The sequence below is a fragment of the Nasonia vitripennis genome (assembly GCF_009193385.2).
Source record: "Nasonia vitripennis strain AsymCx chromosome 5 unlocalized genomic scaffold, Nvit_psr_1.1 chr5_random0002, whole genome shotgun sequence".
Lineage (NCBI taxonomy): Eukaryota > Metazoa > Arthropoda > Insecta > Hymenoptera > Pteromalidae > Nasonia > Nasonia vitripennis.
Genome location: NW_022279652.1, coordinates 3,179,260 through 3,196,558, shown reverse-complemented (window position 1 = coordinate 3,196,558; position 17,299 = coordinate 3,179,260). Strand labels below are relative to the sequence as shown.

Genomic DNA, 17,299 nt, shown 5'->3' with positions numbered 1-17,299 from the left:
TTGAGTTCTTACTCCCCTGCCTGATACAGATGAACGTAGGAGCTAAGGTTGAATACATCTAAGTGCTCCTCAGAACGATGCCGAGGAAAGTAGGTAACTGAGTTGAGCCCACACTCCCTCACCCGATGCAGAGGAACGTAGGTGTCGGGGATGTGTCTGTCTAGAGGATAACCGGTCGATGCTGCTCGAGGTAGACAACCGGATCATGTTGCAGGAAGCAGACAGCTGGACGATGCAGAATGAAGAAGACGAGTTTGATCCTGAACACCTAATCACCTTGGTGGATGGGGGGATGTATGGGAATGTCAAACTTCAAAGGAGAAGCCAACTAGGCAAGTTAATGGGGTCCACGAAAGTATTGTTTAATGATAGTACCTGTAGGGATCCGGTGTCGGCGGGCCATTTGTGCAGAGCTTGTTCTGCCTACACCAAATAAAACACACACACATACACACACACACAAGTACATTTTCGATGTGAATCGAACTACAAAGATCTCAAAATTGATTTTTAACTGATTTTAGATGAAGTTGATCATTTGACTATTTCAAAGCTTTCTCTAAAAAGAAACAGAACTGAAAGAAAGAAAAAAAAAATTGCTAACAGATTATTCTTTATAATCACGTAAAATTTGTATTAAATCCTCGGTCGTGAGTCGCATTGAGGCTGCCGACGTCGTATGCGTTCTTCAGCAGCTCAAGCCTAAGAGTTATATTCTAAAATTACGCATTTATTTAGAACTGAAACTTGTTACAGTTCATCAAGTGAAATCAAAACGAAATACATTTTTCTATTTTTTTTTTAGTTTCTTACGAGATTGCATTTAATGGATTATTCTTTACTTCTTGGAGTACATGACTGCACACGAGCAGAACAAGAAAACAAAGAACGCATGGATAAAGAAGACGATGATGATAATCATGATGATGAAGATGATAGTGAATCTGGAAGTGGTGCAGAATGTCGTGGTCCTATAGGAGAGTAAGTAGAATCTTGGTTTTGTATATAATTGCGCATACAATACATTGCAATTGCGCAACCCTATTAATGGAAATAACCTGATAAAACCATGTGCTCTATAATGTTATCGGACCGTGATTTGAATACATTAAATATTTTTATATAATATATTGAATATTTTTTTTATCTAGATACGAATTTATCTAAAACACTGTAACGCTGTGGCCTTGCTATCGCGAAATCGGATAAGTATGTCCCACCGAGCTTAGGGACGGACACGCAAGGCTACCACGTTAACAAAAGGATCGTCGGGTGACGACCAGGAACTCGCCTCAGCTGCTCAGCATCTCCATCTTGGCGGACCGCGGAGAGTGGCGGAGTCCTTCTGTGCTCGGCCTATTTATGAATGGAAGCAAGGGTTTTAGCATGCACAATAATGACACTCTAATAATAATTTATGCTAAGAGTATCTTCGGGCTTCATCTGCCCTCAGAACGTTGATTTACTCGAAATAACAATGTGCACTACGTGCAATCATGTGTGCGTATGTTGTGCGTCGAGACGATCATCGAGATCAGCCGGCGCACTATGCGCGACAATCGGGCTTTGCCCTTGGCCCTAAACTAAGCAATATATACTCGCTCGTACTTTTCTGCATGTGGTGCGCCATGCGCTAAATTAACCGAGAGAGAGAGAGAGAGAGAGAGAGAGAGAGAGAGAGAGAGAGAGAGAGAGAGAGAGAGAGAGAGAGAGAGAGAGAGAGAGAGGCTATTCGCCGACACAGGACAGACTTACGGGTTTGCCGATGAACGTTGCGCTGCCGCTATTGGACGGGCTGGTGGCCCTGGGTTTTCACCTCGTCAGCGCCGTTGTCTAAACGGCGGCCCACCGAACTCCTCCTCGTGGCGTTTGTGAGGACTGCAGACACTGGGTTGCCTTAACCTGGGCACGATGTCGTGGCCCTTGGGCTGATGGTCTGGTCTGGAGCCGCGCCCTTGGAGATGAGCGGCTCCAAGGGCTGGCTGGTTTCCGTGGCTCCTGGCCACGTGTGGTCGCCACCAGAGTCGGGAGTCGAGAGAGCGAGTCACGCTTCTCTCTGCTGATCGATAGTCCTTCTTCGATCGATTCGGGGCCCTTCGGATTGCTTCGTGCAAATCCGGCTCTGCCATATCATTCTCGTTGTGTGTTTATAAGTCAGCATCAGCTATTGTCACGCTGCTTTCCTTTAGCCCCCCTCTCTCCTACTCTACTTCTATATGCTTCGCGCGCGGCTTCTGCCGCCTCGATAGTCGTCGCAATGCGTGTTTGTGTGTGTGTGTGAGCGCTTCGCGCGCGTGTATGTATTGGACTTATGCCAAGCTGTTGTGAGGCGGTAAGGGTAAAAAAAAAAATAAAATTTAGAAAGGGTAAAGATAAGAAATTTAAAATTTATAAACTGAGATTTTGAAATTAATAAATTTATAAAACAAAAATGTTGAATTGAAATATTGCGAAAGGTGATATTTGTAGTTAAAACAATGCAGAAGCGATGTTTTTAAGAATTTCCAAATTTAGGTTTTCAAAATTATACCTTTCCAATATTCTGGAACTTATAATTTTACCTTTCGTTATAATTTAATTCGTAATTATTGCCTTCCAAATCTTTATTTTTCAAAATTTCTATCCTCACCCGTTGTGAGGGAATATGCACTGTCACAACACTCCATACAGCTTATCTAATACGGAATAAACTTAAGATCGTCTATAAAATTAACTGTTATTCAGACGAATCGTTTAGATTTCAGGAAAAGTAGTGTCAATATCAAATTGCGCAAAAGTGCAGGAAAGTACTAGGGACCTAATTTTTTTTTCAATAAAGTTTGTACTTCTCAGATATAGGGAAAACTATCAGAATATTGTTTTCTGATATTGTCGAGCCGGGGCACCTATGAAAAGTACGAAATTTTAAGAAAACTATATTTTAGCCACTTGTTAATGCATTAATGTGCCTTAAAAATGCATTTTAAAATAATTGGGAACTCTTAATAAATGATTGATAATCAATTAATCTTTTATTTTTACTTACATAACCTGAAAACTTATTTAGTTTGAGACCTATTGTACTAAGAAACGTGAATCCGGGACTTATCATAAACCGAGGACCTCTGATAATATGGCACTATATAAACAAGAAAACATGCCATTTAAATGTATTCTAACCAACAAGAATTTTAAATCTGAGAAGTTTCATTCTGTAGCATGAAAGATTTCAAAGTTGACACACATCAAATTGTTGATAAAATAAAATATTATTATTTTCATCACATATAACGTACATAAATTGTTATACGTATATTGTAACTGGGGTTTTCGTGCTACCCCAGTTATGGTGCAATCCCTCGCCCGGGGCTTGTAAAATAACCCGGTGGCGCCAGGCGCTCCTCGTGAGCGCTAGAGTCTCGCGACTCTTTGTTTCCCGGCGCGAAGGTTTTTTGCACGTGGTTTGTGCTCGGCTGCAGCCCCGAAAAACGGTCAGGAGAGACGGCAGTTCGGGATAATAGAGACACGTGGTTTATCAGACGGAACTGTATATTCTTAATAAATTCTTACAACTTATAATCGACTCGTACAAATTACTGAAATAACCCGTGAACAAAGGCAACTCCGACAAGCAAATACCTGTACACGAAAAATATCCCGCGTGACTCGCGCGCGTCTCATGGCTCGAGAAGCAACCAGATTACACATACTAGCTCGACCTTTCCGTCTCTCACTCACTCACACAATTACGTCGCACGCGAATTCCGCAAATGCCGATCGACTTATCCTAGAATTGCCCGACCACCTTACGCCTCATGCATCCAGATGTTGGCGCCAAGTATTAACCTACGTTTTCACACAATAACTTTACACTTCCATCATAATCGTAAAAATCCTTAATTCTACACTTTGCTTATTACTCGAGAATATAACCCGTATAGACGAGGTAATCCTTTATTCGACGGAACACAATACAAAGAGATAAAGACAGCGATCAGGAGGTAACTAACGCGTACGCGAGATAACCTTTTCGTTCGCGAAACCGAACGTGGAACTGTCGTTCACCCGCGAGACGGATACGACCGGAGAAAACGGAAAACGATTCACTGACCTTAAATCCTTCTAGCTGGAACACCGGGTAAGGTGAAGTTGAGGCACGTCCGTTTGGGAGCAATCGGGGCAGGCGAGTGCCGGCTAGAGCGTTCTCGGCTCACGGCCGCCACTCTGTGCTCCCTAACAGCCGCGCGCCGTACCGCGCGCGCGCTGATTGGTCAACGCGTCACGGCCCGACGGCCCGCTCGCTCGCAACACTATCGGTTCATGCGCCGTTGCCGAGTCGCGCGTGCGCGCGGATAGCCCCGCGGACACGATGTCGAAACAGATTCGAAATTTCGTAGCACACAGACAGCCTTTTACCCGCAGACAACCAAGAGAACTCTTGACTGCGGAACCCGTAGTGACTCCCAATGCCCCGTCGTCAGGGCCCTTGACTCGGGCGTCATCTGTCACTACGAACGCAAGACGCTGCAGTTTTGTTCCTGTTGTTCGTGCGGGCGAGCTATCATCACGCTGGTCCTGCTGCATTAGACGCTCACATAGGTAGACCCCACGAAGGGCTCCGCCACCTGTCGGCTGTCTTACGGTGCACTGGGCTGACTTGAAAGCCCTGTCAAGGTGAAAGGTCGCTGCTGCTGCGCCAACGTTGCTCGTCGTCTCCTCGCATCTTTCACTCACGAGTCGGCGACGTGCGTTGTCCTTTTCGTCCGTCGCAGCCACTGCTCCTCTCTCGTAGTTCACTCAAAATATAAACGACGCACTTAGACACGTTTACTCTCTCATATACACAGGTAGCCTTGAGACACTCTACCCCGACCGCGTCAAACGTCGTTGTTACACCGCGAAATTTTGCCATATATATATATATATATATATATATATATATATATATATATATATATATAGGGTGGTGATGGGAGGGAAGTCTTGCCTAAATGATCATATATATATATATATATATATATATGATCATTTAGGCAAGACTTCCCTCCCATCACCACCCTACCATGCCCCCACTAAATAACGTAAAATTCTTTCATTTCTATGTTATTTATGAAAATATCAAAAGCCTCCCCACCACCACTCCCCCCTCCACCCAGCCCCCTCACCTGATCTCCCCAGTACCCCCCACCAAATAATGCACAAACGTAAGACTGCTCTCCACATCATTACGTTAATGCATAGCAAAATATGGCTGTCTGATTAATTAATTACATTTTTGACATACAACTCAACAAAATTCCATAAAGTAAATAAAATAATTCACTTATTGAAAGTCTAACTATATGGACAGAGTAAATGAGTCTAAGTTCAAAGAACACAATGACTCTAAAAAAATTACTTACAATCAAATAATTATTTGATCTAAATATTGTACATACCTAAGACTTCAGATAAAAAGGAAAAAATAAAAAACTGTTTTAAATGCCATTAATAGTAGAAGTTTGACGTTGAACAGTACTTTTACTTACTGTAACGCATTTTTATTTTTATTTTTTCGACTTCGACAAACATTTAATCTTTGACTTTTTATCCTGCTAATTAGTGCAGCCAAAACTTGCCGCGAAAGTTTGAATAGTTTGATTTTTGTTAAAAATAATGAATACATTTTTTGTATCGCATTTATAGATTAAAAGAAAAACTTTACTATTGCGAAATAATTTTGTCGCCGTAATTTGTAAATAATCATGAAACTTTGATATGTGCAGCATCATTAAAATAGTAACAAGATAAAAAAAGGAAGAATAACAAAAATATTTATTTTAAATTCTTTTAAAATTTTTTTTTCATATAACATACCTTAATTAATGAAGCGGATAGTATTATTTATTAAATTTATTGATTTTTATACATAAAAATTTTGTTACTCCTGCACATATACCTTGTCTAATATTTATAATGTATTATTGTTGTTGTTCACTGGAACTATAACTGAAAATAAAACATTGTTTTAATTAACATCTACGCAAACCTTCCACGCTGCCCTGTCTTGTGTCAATCCCACCCAAGATGCACCCCTCCGATCGACACCCACCCGTCCGATTTCTACTAGATCCGCTTTTACGTTGTCCTCCCATCAGCGTCTAGGTCTACCTAGAGGTCACGTTACCATCGGCCTGCCCTTCATGACACGCGCTGCCCTGCGGTCGTCTCCCATTCTCGCTACGTGCCCTGCCTATCCCAATCTGCGTGATTTTATTATTCTGTTAGTATTTGGTGATGCGTACAGATTATGTAACTCCAATTGTGTAAGACTTTATTTTCAAAAACCCTAAAACGCTTATCCGCCTGCTTAGTGAGAGCCCACGTTTCGCACCCGTACAGAACCACCGGCAGTATTATTGTCCTGTATATTCTTATTTTAATGTTTTTAGACAACAGCCTCGACTTAAGTAAATTACTCACGGCGTAGAAGCAAACATTACCCGAATGGAGTCTCTTGTTTATTTCGACATTAATCTCGTTTCTATCATTTATGGTCGTACCCAGATACCTGAATTCGCTAACCTTTTCAAAAGGAATAAAATTCTTAACTCTGAGATCTCCCTCCCCTCTGCAGATGCCTAGTTTCCACAATCATGTACTTTCTTTTTGATTCACTCACTTCTAACCCTGTAAACTCCGCCGCTTTTATGAGGATTTCCGCGTTTCTTGCTACCGTTTTCCTACAATCCCCCAGTATATCCAAATCATCTGCGTAGCCTAGTATCTACGTTGTTCCATTAAGCGTCGCGCCTAGCTGGCTAACCTGCATTTTTCTAACGGCATACTCTAACGTTAAGTTGAACAGCACCGTAGAGAGCCCATCCCCTTGTTTTAAACCATCGCGTATCATGAAGGGTTCTTATACATTACCGCCTACTCGGACCTTTCCCGTGCTTCGGTTCAGACATATTTGAATTAATCTCACGAGTTTCTTCGGTACACCGAGAAGTACTAGAATTTGATACATTTTGCTTCGCTTAATAGAGTCGTACGCTTTTTTAAAATCTATAAATAGTTGGTGTATGGTTTCGCAAAATTCCCACTTTTTCTCTAACAACTGTCTTATGGTAAACATTTGATCGCTCGTCGATCTGTTGCGCCGAAATCCGCACTGATAATCTCCTACTATATCTTCCGCGAATGGAGTGAGTCTAGCTTGTATTACGTTTGACAGAACTTTGTAGCACGTTGCTAAAAGTGAAATACCCCTATAGTTATTGCAGTCTGTCTTATCCCTCTTTTTAAAAATCGGTATAATGATAGATTCCTTCCAATTTTCGGGTATTGTTTCATTTTTCCAGATGGCACATACTAGTTTATAGATTTTGAAAGTGAGCTCGACGCCCCCATATTTGAGTAACTCAGCTGGTATAGAGTCATTTCCCGCGGCTTTGTTGTTTTTTAGTTTTTTAATCGCGGCCTCTACTTCTTGGTAGCTCGGTTCCTCCACGTGGGGTTCAGCAGTGTGAATTTCGTCCCCTAATTCTTCGCTATTTTCGTGCACGTTTAATAATTTATCGAAATAATTTTTCCACAGCGACAGTAATTCGTTGTCATTTGTTACGAGGTCCCCGTTTTCGTCCTTCATCAATTGCGCTCTACTCCTAAAACCCTTTCTGATGGCGTTAATCCCTCTGTACATTTCGCGGGGGTTATTTTCCTTACTGTTAGTTTCTATTCTCCTAATAAGATTGTTTTGATACTCCCGCTTCTTATTTCTGTAGATCGCGCTCGTTTGTTTCCTTACGTTAGAATACTCATCTACGGTCCTATCGCTTCTATTTTGTAAGCTATCTAATTTAGCCTTTTTGCGCCTTTCAAACCAAAGTTCGCACTCTTCGTCAAACCATGGTTTGCTCGTTGGCTTTTTCTTTTTACCCAGTACTTTGTTCGCGGCCTCTTTTACCGTTTTTTCAATGTCCCCCATAAGCTATTCGGTTCGTCATTCCCCTCCGGCGATGTGTTTGCTTCTTCAATTGCCTGAAACCTGTTATTAATTTCTATCTGATACCTAATTCGCTCTGTTCTATCTCGTAGTTTCTCAATATCGAAGCTTTCTACCTTGTTTGCTCGCTTACTATTTTGATTCGCTACTAGTCTAGCTCTTAATTTGGCTACTACTAGGAAGTGGTCCGAGTCGCTATCTACCCCTCTGTAAGCCCTTACGTCAAGAACATTAGTATGACGTCTTTTTTCAATGAGGAAATGATCAATTTGGTTCTGTCTGGCTCCGTCCGGCGATGTCCACGTTGCCTTGTGTATGCTGTTGTGCTTAAAACACGTAGTTTTGATTATAAGATCTTTTGCCGCCGCGAAATTTATGACCCTAATACCGTTATCATTGCTGGCTTCGTGCAGGCTTTCCTTCCCTATAGTAGGCCTAAACATTTCCTCCCTACCTATTTTAGCATTGAAATCGCCTAATACTATTCTTGTGTCGTAAGACGCGAACTGGTCGATTACCTCCTCTAAAGTTTCGTAATAGAGATCCTTAGCTTCTTCTTCTTTGTCCTCCGTAGGACAGTGTACATCAATAAATACATATCTATACCATTCACCTTCGATAATGATGTACGAGAGCCTATCATTGACGGATTTGAATCTTTTAACCGAATGTATGATGCTTTTGCTTACGAGAAATCCGGTGCCTAGAGATCCCCCACTCCCGGCCCCATAATTCCTTTACGAGTTCTTTAAACGTACCTGCTCTGTATAGACTGCGTACATTCCAAGTTCCGACCCTTAAGTCCCTTTTGGTTCGGATTTGATTTTTTTGAGCCATGATGTTATGTTAAACCCGCGCTCTTCGGATCCTGTTCCGATCGCAGGTGAGTCCACCGTTCTAGAGGTGATAAGCCCCATACCTCTCTAGAACTAAGTATGAGAGCTTTCCGACTTTGACGAGGACAGTGTCAATTCGTCGTCAGACACACTACGGTTTCATTCTCACATTCTAACGCCCCCCTGCAAGGCAGCGCGCCTTCGCTGGCATCGTTACCGCGTAAGACCAGGTGACGAATCATTCTACACATCCCCTTTCGGGGCAGTTGTCATCGCTCCCGCATCCTCCTCGGCAGCAGGATTTTTGCCCATTTTTGTAATGTGTGATGAAAGAGATAGATTGAGAGAAGAGATAATGTGAAGCATTTTTGTTGTTGTGGTGCTTGCGTAGTGTTTCTAGATGAATGCGTTCGACAGTGTGGGCTCATCACACCCACGCCTGTTCCTATCGGCTGTCCGCGGCTGCTTATTCAATTTATTCGCAGCTAACCTCTTTCTCAGGGGCTGTTCCTCTATCCGCAACCTAAGGACGCGCTGTGTAGTGGTGATAGGCACCCACCCGTCCGATCTGGACGACAACGCCCAAGACCCGCTTAGGGCAGCGGCATTGTAACAGCATGACATAGCTTACTTCGATAAAAACGGAGATCGTAAAGCTGCTGACAAGAAGCTTGCTGAGGAAGCTATGCAACGTGTCAGAGCCAAGGATGCTAGTCTTGGTAAGAAAGCAATGAATCAGTAGTGGTAAACTTGGATGACTTTCAAAATAGAGGCACTCACAGACAAATGGAATCATTATCTTCCGATCACTCTGAGTCTCTCAGGAAATTAATCTGTCCTAGAAGCGCAATATTTTTTCCTTCGATTGAACTACCACAGGATAAAAATTTTGTCTTGTGTTTAGTTGAACTTTTATCATTTAACTCTATTCTCAATGTTGACTATTCAAATAATAAACTGCATTTAAACGGAGATACTGTTATTAGTATTCCTACTGGCAATTATGAGATTGATGCTATTAATCAATTTTTACAAGTAACATTGCAATCCAAAGGAACTGAATTCTTCTTGAAAGCTAACAACAATACTCTTAGAAGTGAAATTCTCTGCAGTCATCCGATAGATCTCACACCTCACGATTCCATAGGCCGTCTCCTTGGTTTTGCTCCTTGCATTCTCAAAAGAACATTCAACACAGCTCTGATTTACCAGTGAAAATATTGAGCATCGATGCACTCAGAGTTGAGTGCAATATCACTGGAGGGGCTTATATCAATAATAAAAAAGTTCATACAATCCATGAGTTCTTTCCCAGAGTGCCTCCGGGATATAAAATTATAGAAGTTCCGTCAAACGTCATATATCTACCGCTCAGTGTCAAGTGCACAGATCATACAAATTCGAATCGTCGATCAGGATGGAAATTTGGTGAATTTTCGAGGAGAGGAAATCACTATTAGACCCAACATCAAATCTGTATAATGAGTATCGTTTACAATTCTGGATCATATATAAGTCAGCCATCATGTCAACCAGTCATCAGTCGACCGAAGAAACTCAAACCGTTAGCACGCAAGAGCATTCCCTTTCTGAATAGTCTAGGACTAAAAGTTCGTGGAAAAAATTCACGTGTGTAATTCATTGCTGCTTCCTGAAAAATGGACTAAATTCTAAGCATTCATTCAGGTGTCATATTCGATGAGTCTATTGCTCATTATGAAGTACACGCACATTAACCATACTCATCATTAAGCTTTGACAACAGCTTTTGAAATTCGTATTTCTATCCAACATCAAGATCTATGTCTCTTACCATCGCGCAGCTCTATCCACATATGTGGAAAATTGCAAGTAAAAGGTGGATCAGCAGCACTTGCTAAAACTAAATTTGTCAACAATGGCATTTGTCATCTATTTGATGAAATTCGTTATGAGATTAATGCTGTGGAGATAGATAAATGTAAAAATGTTGGTCTGAGCAGTGTTACGAAAGGATTGATTTTATTTAATTTGAATCAGAATGATATGCTGGAGAATGCAGGCTGGCTTAGTATTCAAGACGATATCAAATCGGTCGTAGATAACAAGGGAAATTTTGACGTTGCCATACGACTGAGTATGATCTTGGATTTTGCAGAAGACTATACAAAGAGAAAATCATTGAGAACTGCAAACGCCAGTCGATTTGACCATTGTGAGTTGAGTAATGTGAAACTTTTCTTGAATTCACAATATTATCCATACAACAATATGAATCTCGACATATCTAAAAATCAGTTTGCCATTCTCTACGATATGTACGTTAATTTTCGAAAATCCTACTATGGAAAAGATCCGCAACCACGGCTGACAAAGTCTTCGTTTCTCAACTTAGCACCACTTGTAGTTATTGTCTGTTCACGACAAAACGAATCTCTTAAGAGTGCTCCTGTAAATGTACGTCTGTAGTTTGAGGCTATAAAACATTTTCCTGCTAACACTTCAGCATACTGACTGATTTTACACGATCGTGTCGTTCAGTACAATCCTATCAGTGGGGATGTCAAGAAGCTCGTCTAGGCTGAACCAAAAATGAAGTATGCAGTAGACAGTATTTTTTACCATCATGTACAGAACAATAATACATAAATAAATTTCATTTAATAGACATAATACATTTGCTTTCTTTTATTTACTACAACCTAATCCTTTTTTATCTATGTGAAAAAAAGACTTAATACTTATCCAATTATTATGCTCATCACTAAATCCTAACCACTTAACATATACACGTTTGCCACTTGTCTTTAAAACTTTTTCTACTAGATAAATTTCGGGATATACTTTTTGAGATTTGTTGAAACTTTTTTAATACTTTCTTTCGATACTCTTGATACTTGATTGATACTTTTTGATACTTTTTTCGATACTCTTTGATGCTTTTTTGATACTTTTTGATACTTGTTTGATACTTTTTCGATACTCTTGATACTTGATTGCAACTTTTTTCGATACTCTTGATACTTGATTCATCCTTTTTGCGATACTTTTGATACTTGATTGCTACTTTTTTCGATACTCTTGATACTTGATTGCTACTTTTTTCGATACTTTTGATACTTGATTGCTACTTTTTTTGATACCCTTGATAATTGATACTATTTTGATCGTTTTTATACTTTCTGACACTTTTTGATACTTTTTTGACACTTTTTGATACTTTTTTGACACTTTTTGCTACTTTTTTGATACTTATTTCATACTTTTTTGATACTTTTTGATTCTTTCTGAAACTTTCTGATACCTTTTTATTTATTATTTTTTTTTTTTTTTATACTCTGATGCTTTTTTGATTATTTTGATGCTTTTTCATACTTTTTTATACTTCTTTGGTACTTGTTGATACTCTCTTGCACTTTCTTAGAGATAATGTTTTATAACGATCCAAATTTCCGCATTATAGATTTTGATGTTTTCTATGTTTCTGAGCCAAAAAAATACATGCATAGATGTATTCTGAAATTTAGCATGCATTCCAACTTTGCTTGTACTTAGAACTCATTAAATTTTGAGTACGATTGTCCGTCACATTCTGGATTTATTAACATGTCTAATTAAAAAAATTAATTTCTTTCTCAAATTTTGATCCCTACCATAACTTAGGAACGGATCTGTTCGGACGTTATCTTAGTCGAAAAACAGCTGACACTACAAGGTGTAAAGGATAAGTAGTTGTATGCAGTCGGTTGCGTATACTGACTAGCCTTCGCCTTCACCTACAAAACTCAAAAGACATCTCTGCGTGAAATTTTGAAAGGGAGGAGGTTGTATCGCTACAATACTCTTTAAGAGTACAGCACACTGAGTGTTAAGCGGTCTGATTTCTTGGCGCAATCCCCACTCTTCCTCCTAAGTCCCATCTCTTAGCTGTGAGTAGTGTCTATCTTTGCAAATATAGAAAATGTGAGGGCATAAAGATATGGCAACGCTGCATTTCGTGTCAGAGCACAGACAGACAGACTTACTATACTGCGCGGCCGAAGCCCAACCCACCGCAGCCTCCACTGCCGATTTCTAGGTAGAAAAAAATGTAACCCGAGGAAACTGAGAGGGGGGCGAATTCTTGGTTGCTAGGGGAGGGAAGGGAGGGATCGACAATCCCTCCATCTAAAATACACACCTCGGATTCTGGAACACTTTGAGAAGGGAGGGGGTGTTCTAGAACCCGTGTGTTCCAGTATACTTATAGCCTATCTACTTATGCGGACAAAAAAAAATTAAAAACACCCGCTGGGCAAAAGAAATGTAATACGCCTGCTTAAATGCTTTAAAGAAATTGGTCAATAGTTCACATGAAATATACGTATATATGAGTGTGTGCGTATATGATTATGTACATTTAGTAAAATTTGGTGAAATTTTTTTTTAATTTTTGAATATATTTTAAAATGTTTTTCCAATCATTTTTTTAACGGTTTCATAAAATTTTTCAAACATATAAAAAAAAAATTTAAACACCTTTTAAAAATAATTTAAATACTAACCCAAGAAATGTTTGAAGAAATATTTAAAATTATTCATGGCATTCCGTGACTTAAATCCACATTTTGAACAAGCTTACCCATTTGTATCGAAGTATACAAGGAAAAGTTGTAAAAAAACTGTTGAAAAATAGTTGGGCTCCATAAACACGAGTTTAATAAAAATGGGCTCCATAAACTAGGTTTTAACTCTTCTAACGCTTTTTCGCAACAACTCGATAAATAATGAAAATCTAAAAAAAATAATATCATACATATGAATAAAATGGTCTTTTACACCTACATATACGCCGAAATACGAACATACCCTGGGTTCCATAAACCCGGGTTTATATATATATGTGTGTGTGTGTGTGTGTGTGTGTGTGTGTGTGTGTGTAGTTTATGATTCGGATCGTTTGTCCAACCCTAGTGGAAATAATTGGGTGTGCCATAGTGTGCCAAAGTGTAATAAAGTGTGCCATGCTGTGCCATACCGTGCCAAAGTGTGCTAAAGTGTGCCAAAATGTGCCAAAGTGTTCAAATTCGTAAATTTGCTGCACTTTGGCACACTGCCACACTTTGACACACATGGGTTTTTCGGAAACAAACATCTCTTTTTTGACAAAGTATGGCACAGTATAGCACAGTTTGGCACGGTATGGCACAGCATGGCACACTTTATTACACTTTGGCACACTATGGCACACTTTGACACACTTTGGCACACTTTAGCACACTTCGGTACAGTGAGATATATCCCGCCTCCCGCGCGCCAAAACATTGCCACTGCACGATGCCGTCATATCGACGGCACGCGTGGAGCTTGAAGTCCCAGTTATAGAACGTAACAATAAATAATTTAATAAAAAAAAAAAAAAAATTCTAGCGTCGGTAAGACTGAACCCGGATCCTTTGGGTTAGTAAGCTGAAGGTCTACCACTGAGCCACGAGTACTCGTTACAGTTAATACAAAAATTTAAACTCATGTACTTCAAGCAGCTTTAGATACTTAGTACTTCTACATTATTAATTAACAATTGCCCGTAATTGCCTTAAAGCTGCTGTCCGCCGTAAATGTTGGAAAAACATGCCTCAACAGGGGAATCCGTCGGGAATACAAGTTTTCCAGATTTCGTACAAAAGTCCTCAATTTCCGAAAAACCCATGTGTGTCAAAATGTGCCAGAGTGTGCCAAACTATACCAAGGTATGCTAAAGTGTAATAAATTTCCGAATTTGAACACTTTGGAACATTATGGCACACTATGGCACACTATGGCACACTTTGGCACACTTTCCATTAGGGAATTATAAGATTGAAGTTTACACTCCAAATTTAGTTAGTATTTTAGATTTTAGTTTGTTTTGACTTTTCAATTTTAAATTGTAAATTGTATTGCATATATTGTTGGTAATATTGTTGATTAGTTATTGATTTCCTCTAATTATTAGTGATATATGTACGTGTATATATATGATTTGTTAAATTGCACAAGTGTTCCATGTATGCGTATCCTGTCTTCAATAAAGTACATCATTGGAATTATTAGATAAGTGATTTATTATAAATTAAAAACAAAAATTATTGTTTACAACTTTTTCTATTAAGCTTTTACTTTGTGAAATTTATTTTATTGTTGCAGGTTCTTCAATGTTTAGGTTGTTTGTAGCAGATGCATTTTTCTATCAGCCTCTTGACTAGTAAAGTATATTATTTTTAATATATTTAAATTATTATTTACCTTGTATATAAATGATTTTGTTGCATTTGATTGCAAAGTATAATGTCATTGATATTTCATTATAGCAAAAATTACGTAAACAATGTATTTACGGTTAAAATTAGGATTAAAATATTGTTCTTATTTTTATTATTATTATTATTATTATGCATTTTTCAATGCAATAATGATTGTTATTTATGATTGTTATTTATGATTGTTATAATATTCTATATATAATCTATTTACAATTTAATCAATGCATACAATGCATTAATTATAATTTAGCAAAAGTATCTTGTTCGATATTTGTTTGAGAAGTCGATTCTGTGATGCAGTAATCATATATCATTTAATTAATGATTTACATTTGTATTTTTTATAATGATGAGGCATAGTGTTCCGTTCAATGCAAGCAAAATTAAATAACGCAATTTGTACTCAAGGTAAAGGTTAGATTGGTAATTTTGTACTTTAACATTTCTAAAAGAGAGTTTTTGTACTTTTCCAAAGATCAAATTATTGATTTTAATCTTTGTGAAAGTACAGACTACTATTTTCGTACTTTAAAATTTCGTGCGACTATTTCGAAGGGTCATAAGTGTGATGTTGTACTTTTGCCAAAGATCAAATTATTGAGTTTAAACTTTGTCAAAGCACATGCAACTATTTTTGTACTTTGAAATTTCTTACGACTATTTCAAAGGTTCAAAAGAGTGATTTTGTACTTGTGTGACCTTTTCAAAGCACTTGATTTGCTAGTGCGAAAACAGTCACGTTTTTGCGCTTGTATTAAAATGTATTTTTTAAAAAGAATTGAATAATTTATTTTGAAGTATATGATTATTAGACAAAGATATGTACCACATCAGATTGCAGATAAATTACTAACGTATAAGTTCAATGGCGAAAAATCGTAGGCTTGAATTTGACAGTGTTAAATACGGCGCTTGGAACACGTTATAGCCCGTGTCTATACGTGTTTAAAGTCGCCGATAAAGTCCTGGTAATACCCTCCATAGTTTTTGGCGCGTAGATATCAATAGTTCGTAGATATTGTTCAAGGTCGCTGTTGATGAGTTCTATCTTTTCTTTTCTCATATTCTCTCTTTATAAGTATATATCTCAACACGATTACTATCGCCTGCTACCGTCGCCTCTCGTCTCTTTGTTCCTAGACCCTAGTACGTATAAAAAATTCTGTGACTTGACGCAGGAACTCGACTTAAAACTACAGAGGCTCGTGAATACAGGAATCCGGTACATCTATGGTGTAAGGAGAGATGAGCACATCTCCCCTTACAGGCGGGAGCTGCAGTGGCTAAGCACTGACGGACGCAGGAAGTACTTCACAGTCTGCTTCCTTCGTAAAATGTTTAACTCGGTCGTATCATCATACGTACTGGCCTTTTTTGACTTCCTCGTCTCGCTCCGGCCTGTGAGGGGCGAGGTGACACCTCTGGAAATACCTGCCTTCGCGACTGAGACGCTGAGGAACTCGTTTCATATCAGCGCCTCATACTTATGGAATAGCCTGCCATCTCACATTAGAAACACCTCATCTACTGTCACCTTCAGAAAACTTGCTAAAGATTACTACTTTCAACTCGAAAACACATAACTCATACACACTCATGCACACGCACACACCTACTCATTCTCGCGCTGTTCATTTTCACCATCGGTACACTTTTACATTATACATAATCTAAACACGCCTCAACTTACTGTATTATACTTTCACCTCATAATGCTGAATCTTATTATTGTACAACATAATGTACGCAAATAAAAACTATCTAATCTAATCTAATCTAATCTCTCGTGAGTACAGTTGACAGCTCTGCTGATCCATCATTTTTTTGTACTGCTTTTCTGCTGCTTCCTGCCTTCGGGCCCTCTTTTGTTGTAGATAGTTGCACGCTCCTTTTTGCAACCTTCACGTCGACACATAAATCGCCGAAGGCTGCAATTTTTCTCTGTCATCTTTTCAACTGCAAACTTTCTACACGGCTCCTAACCTACAAATCTGCTTGGCTTGGCTTGGCTCGTTTCCTCACTTGCACGGCGTCTCTTTCTCTCCGCAATCAACATCGTGGCGACATTTGCTGCAACGCGGAGAACTTTCAAGGCGAATTCACACTGATCGAGGTCGGTACTTTCACGCTCTTTCCACTATCGCTCCATCTAGCCGTAAGAGTCACAACACCTATTCTTTCACTCCGTCGATAACTTATCATCCTCCTAGAAATATCTGCTTTACCGACTGCTAGTA

The 17,299-nt window shown here is 39.2% G+C and overlaps 1 protein-coding gene across 1 annotated transcript in view; it reads left to right on the top strand.

Moving 5' to 3' along the window:
- Positions 1 to 17,299, top strand: part of LOC100116347 (phosphatidylinositol 5-phosphate 4-kinase type-2 alpha) — a 246,197-nt gene that overhangs the window by 172,667 nt on the left and 56,231 nt on the right. The window contains exon 6 of the mRNA XM_031932831.2: positions 806 to 981. Coding sequence (XP_031788691.1) covers positions 806 to 981 — 176 coding nt within the window. The remainder of the gene's footprint in view (positions 1 to 805; positions 982 to 17,299) is intronic.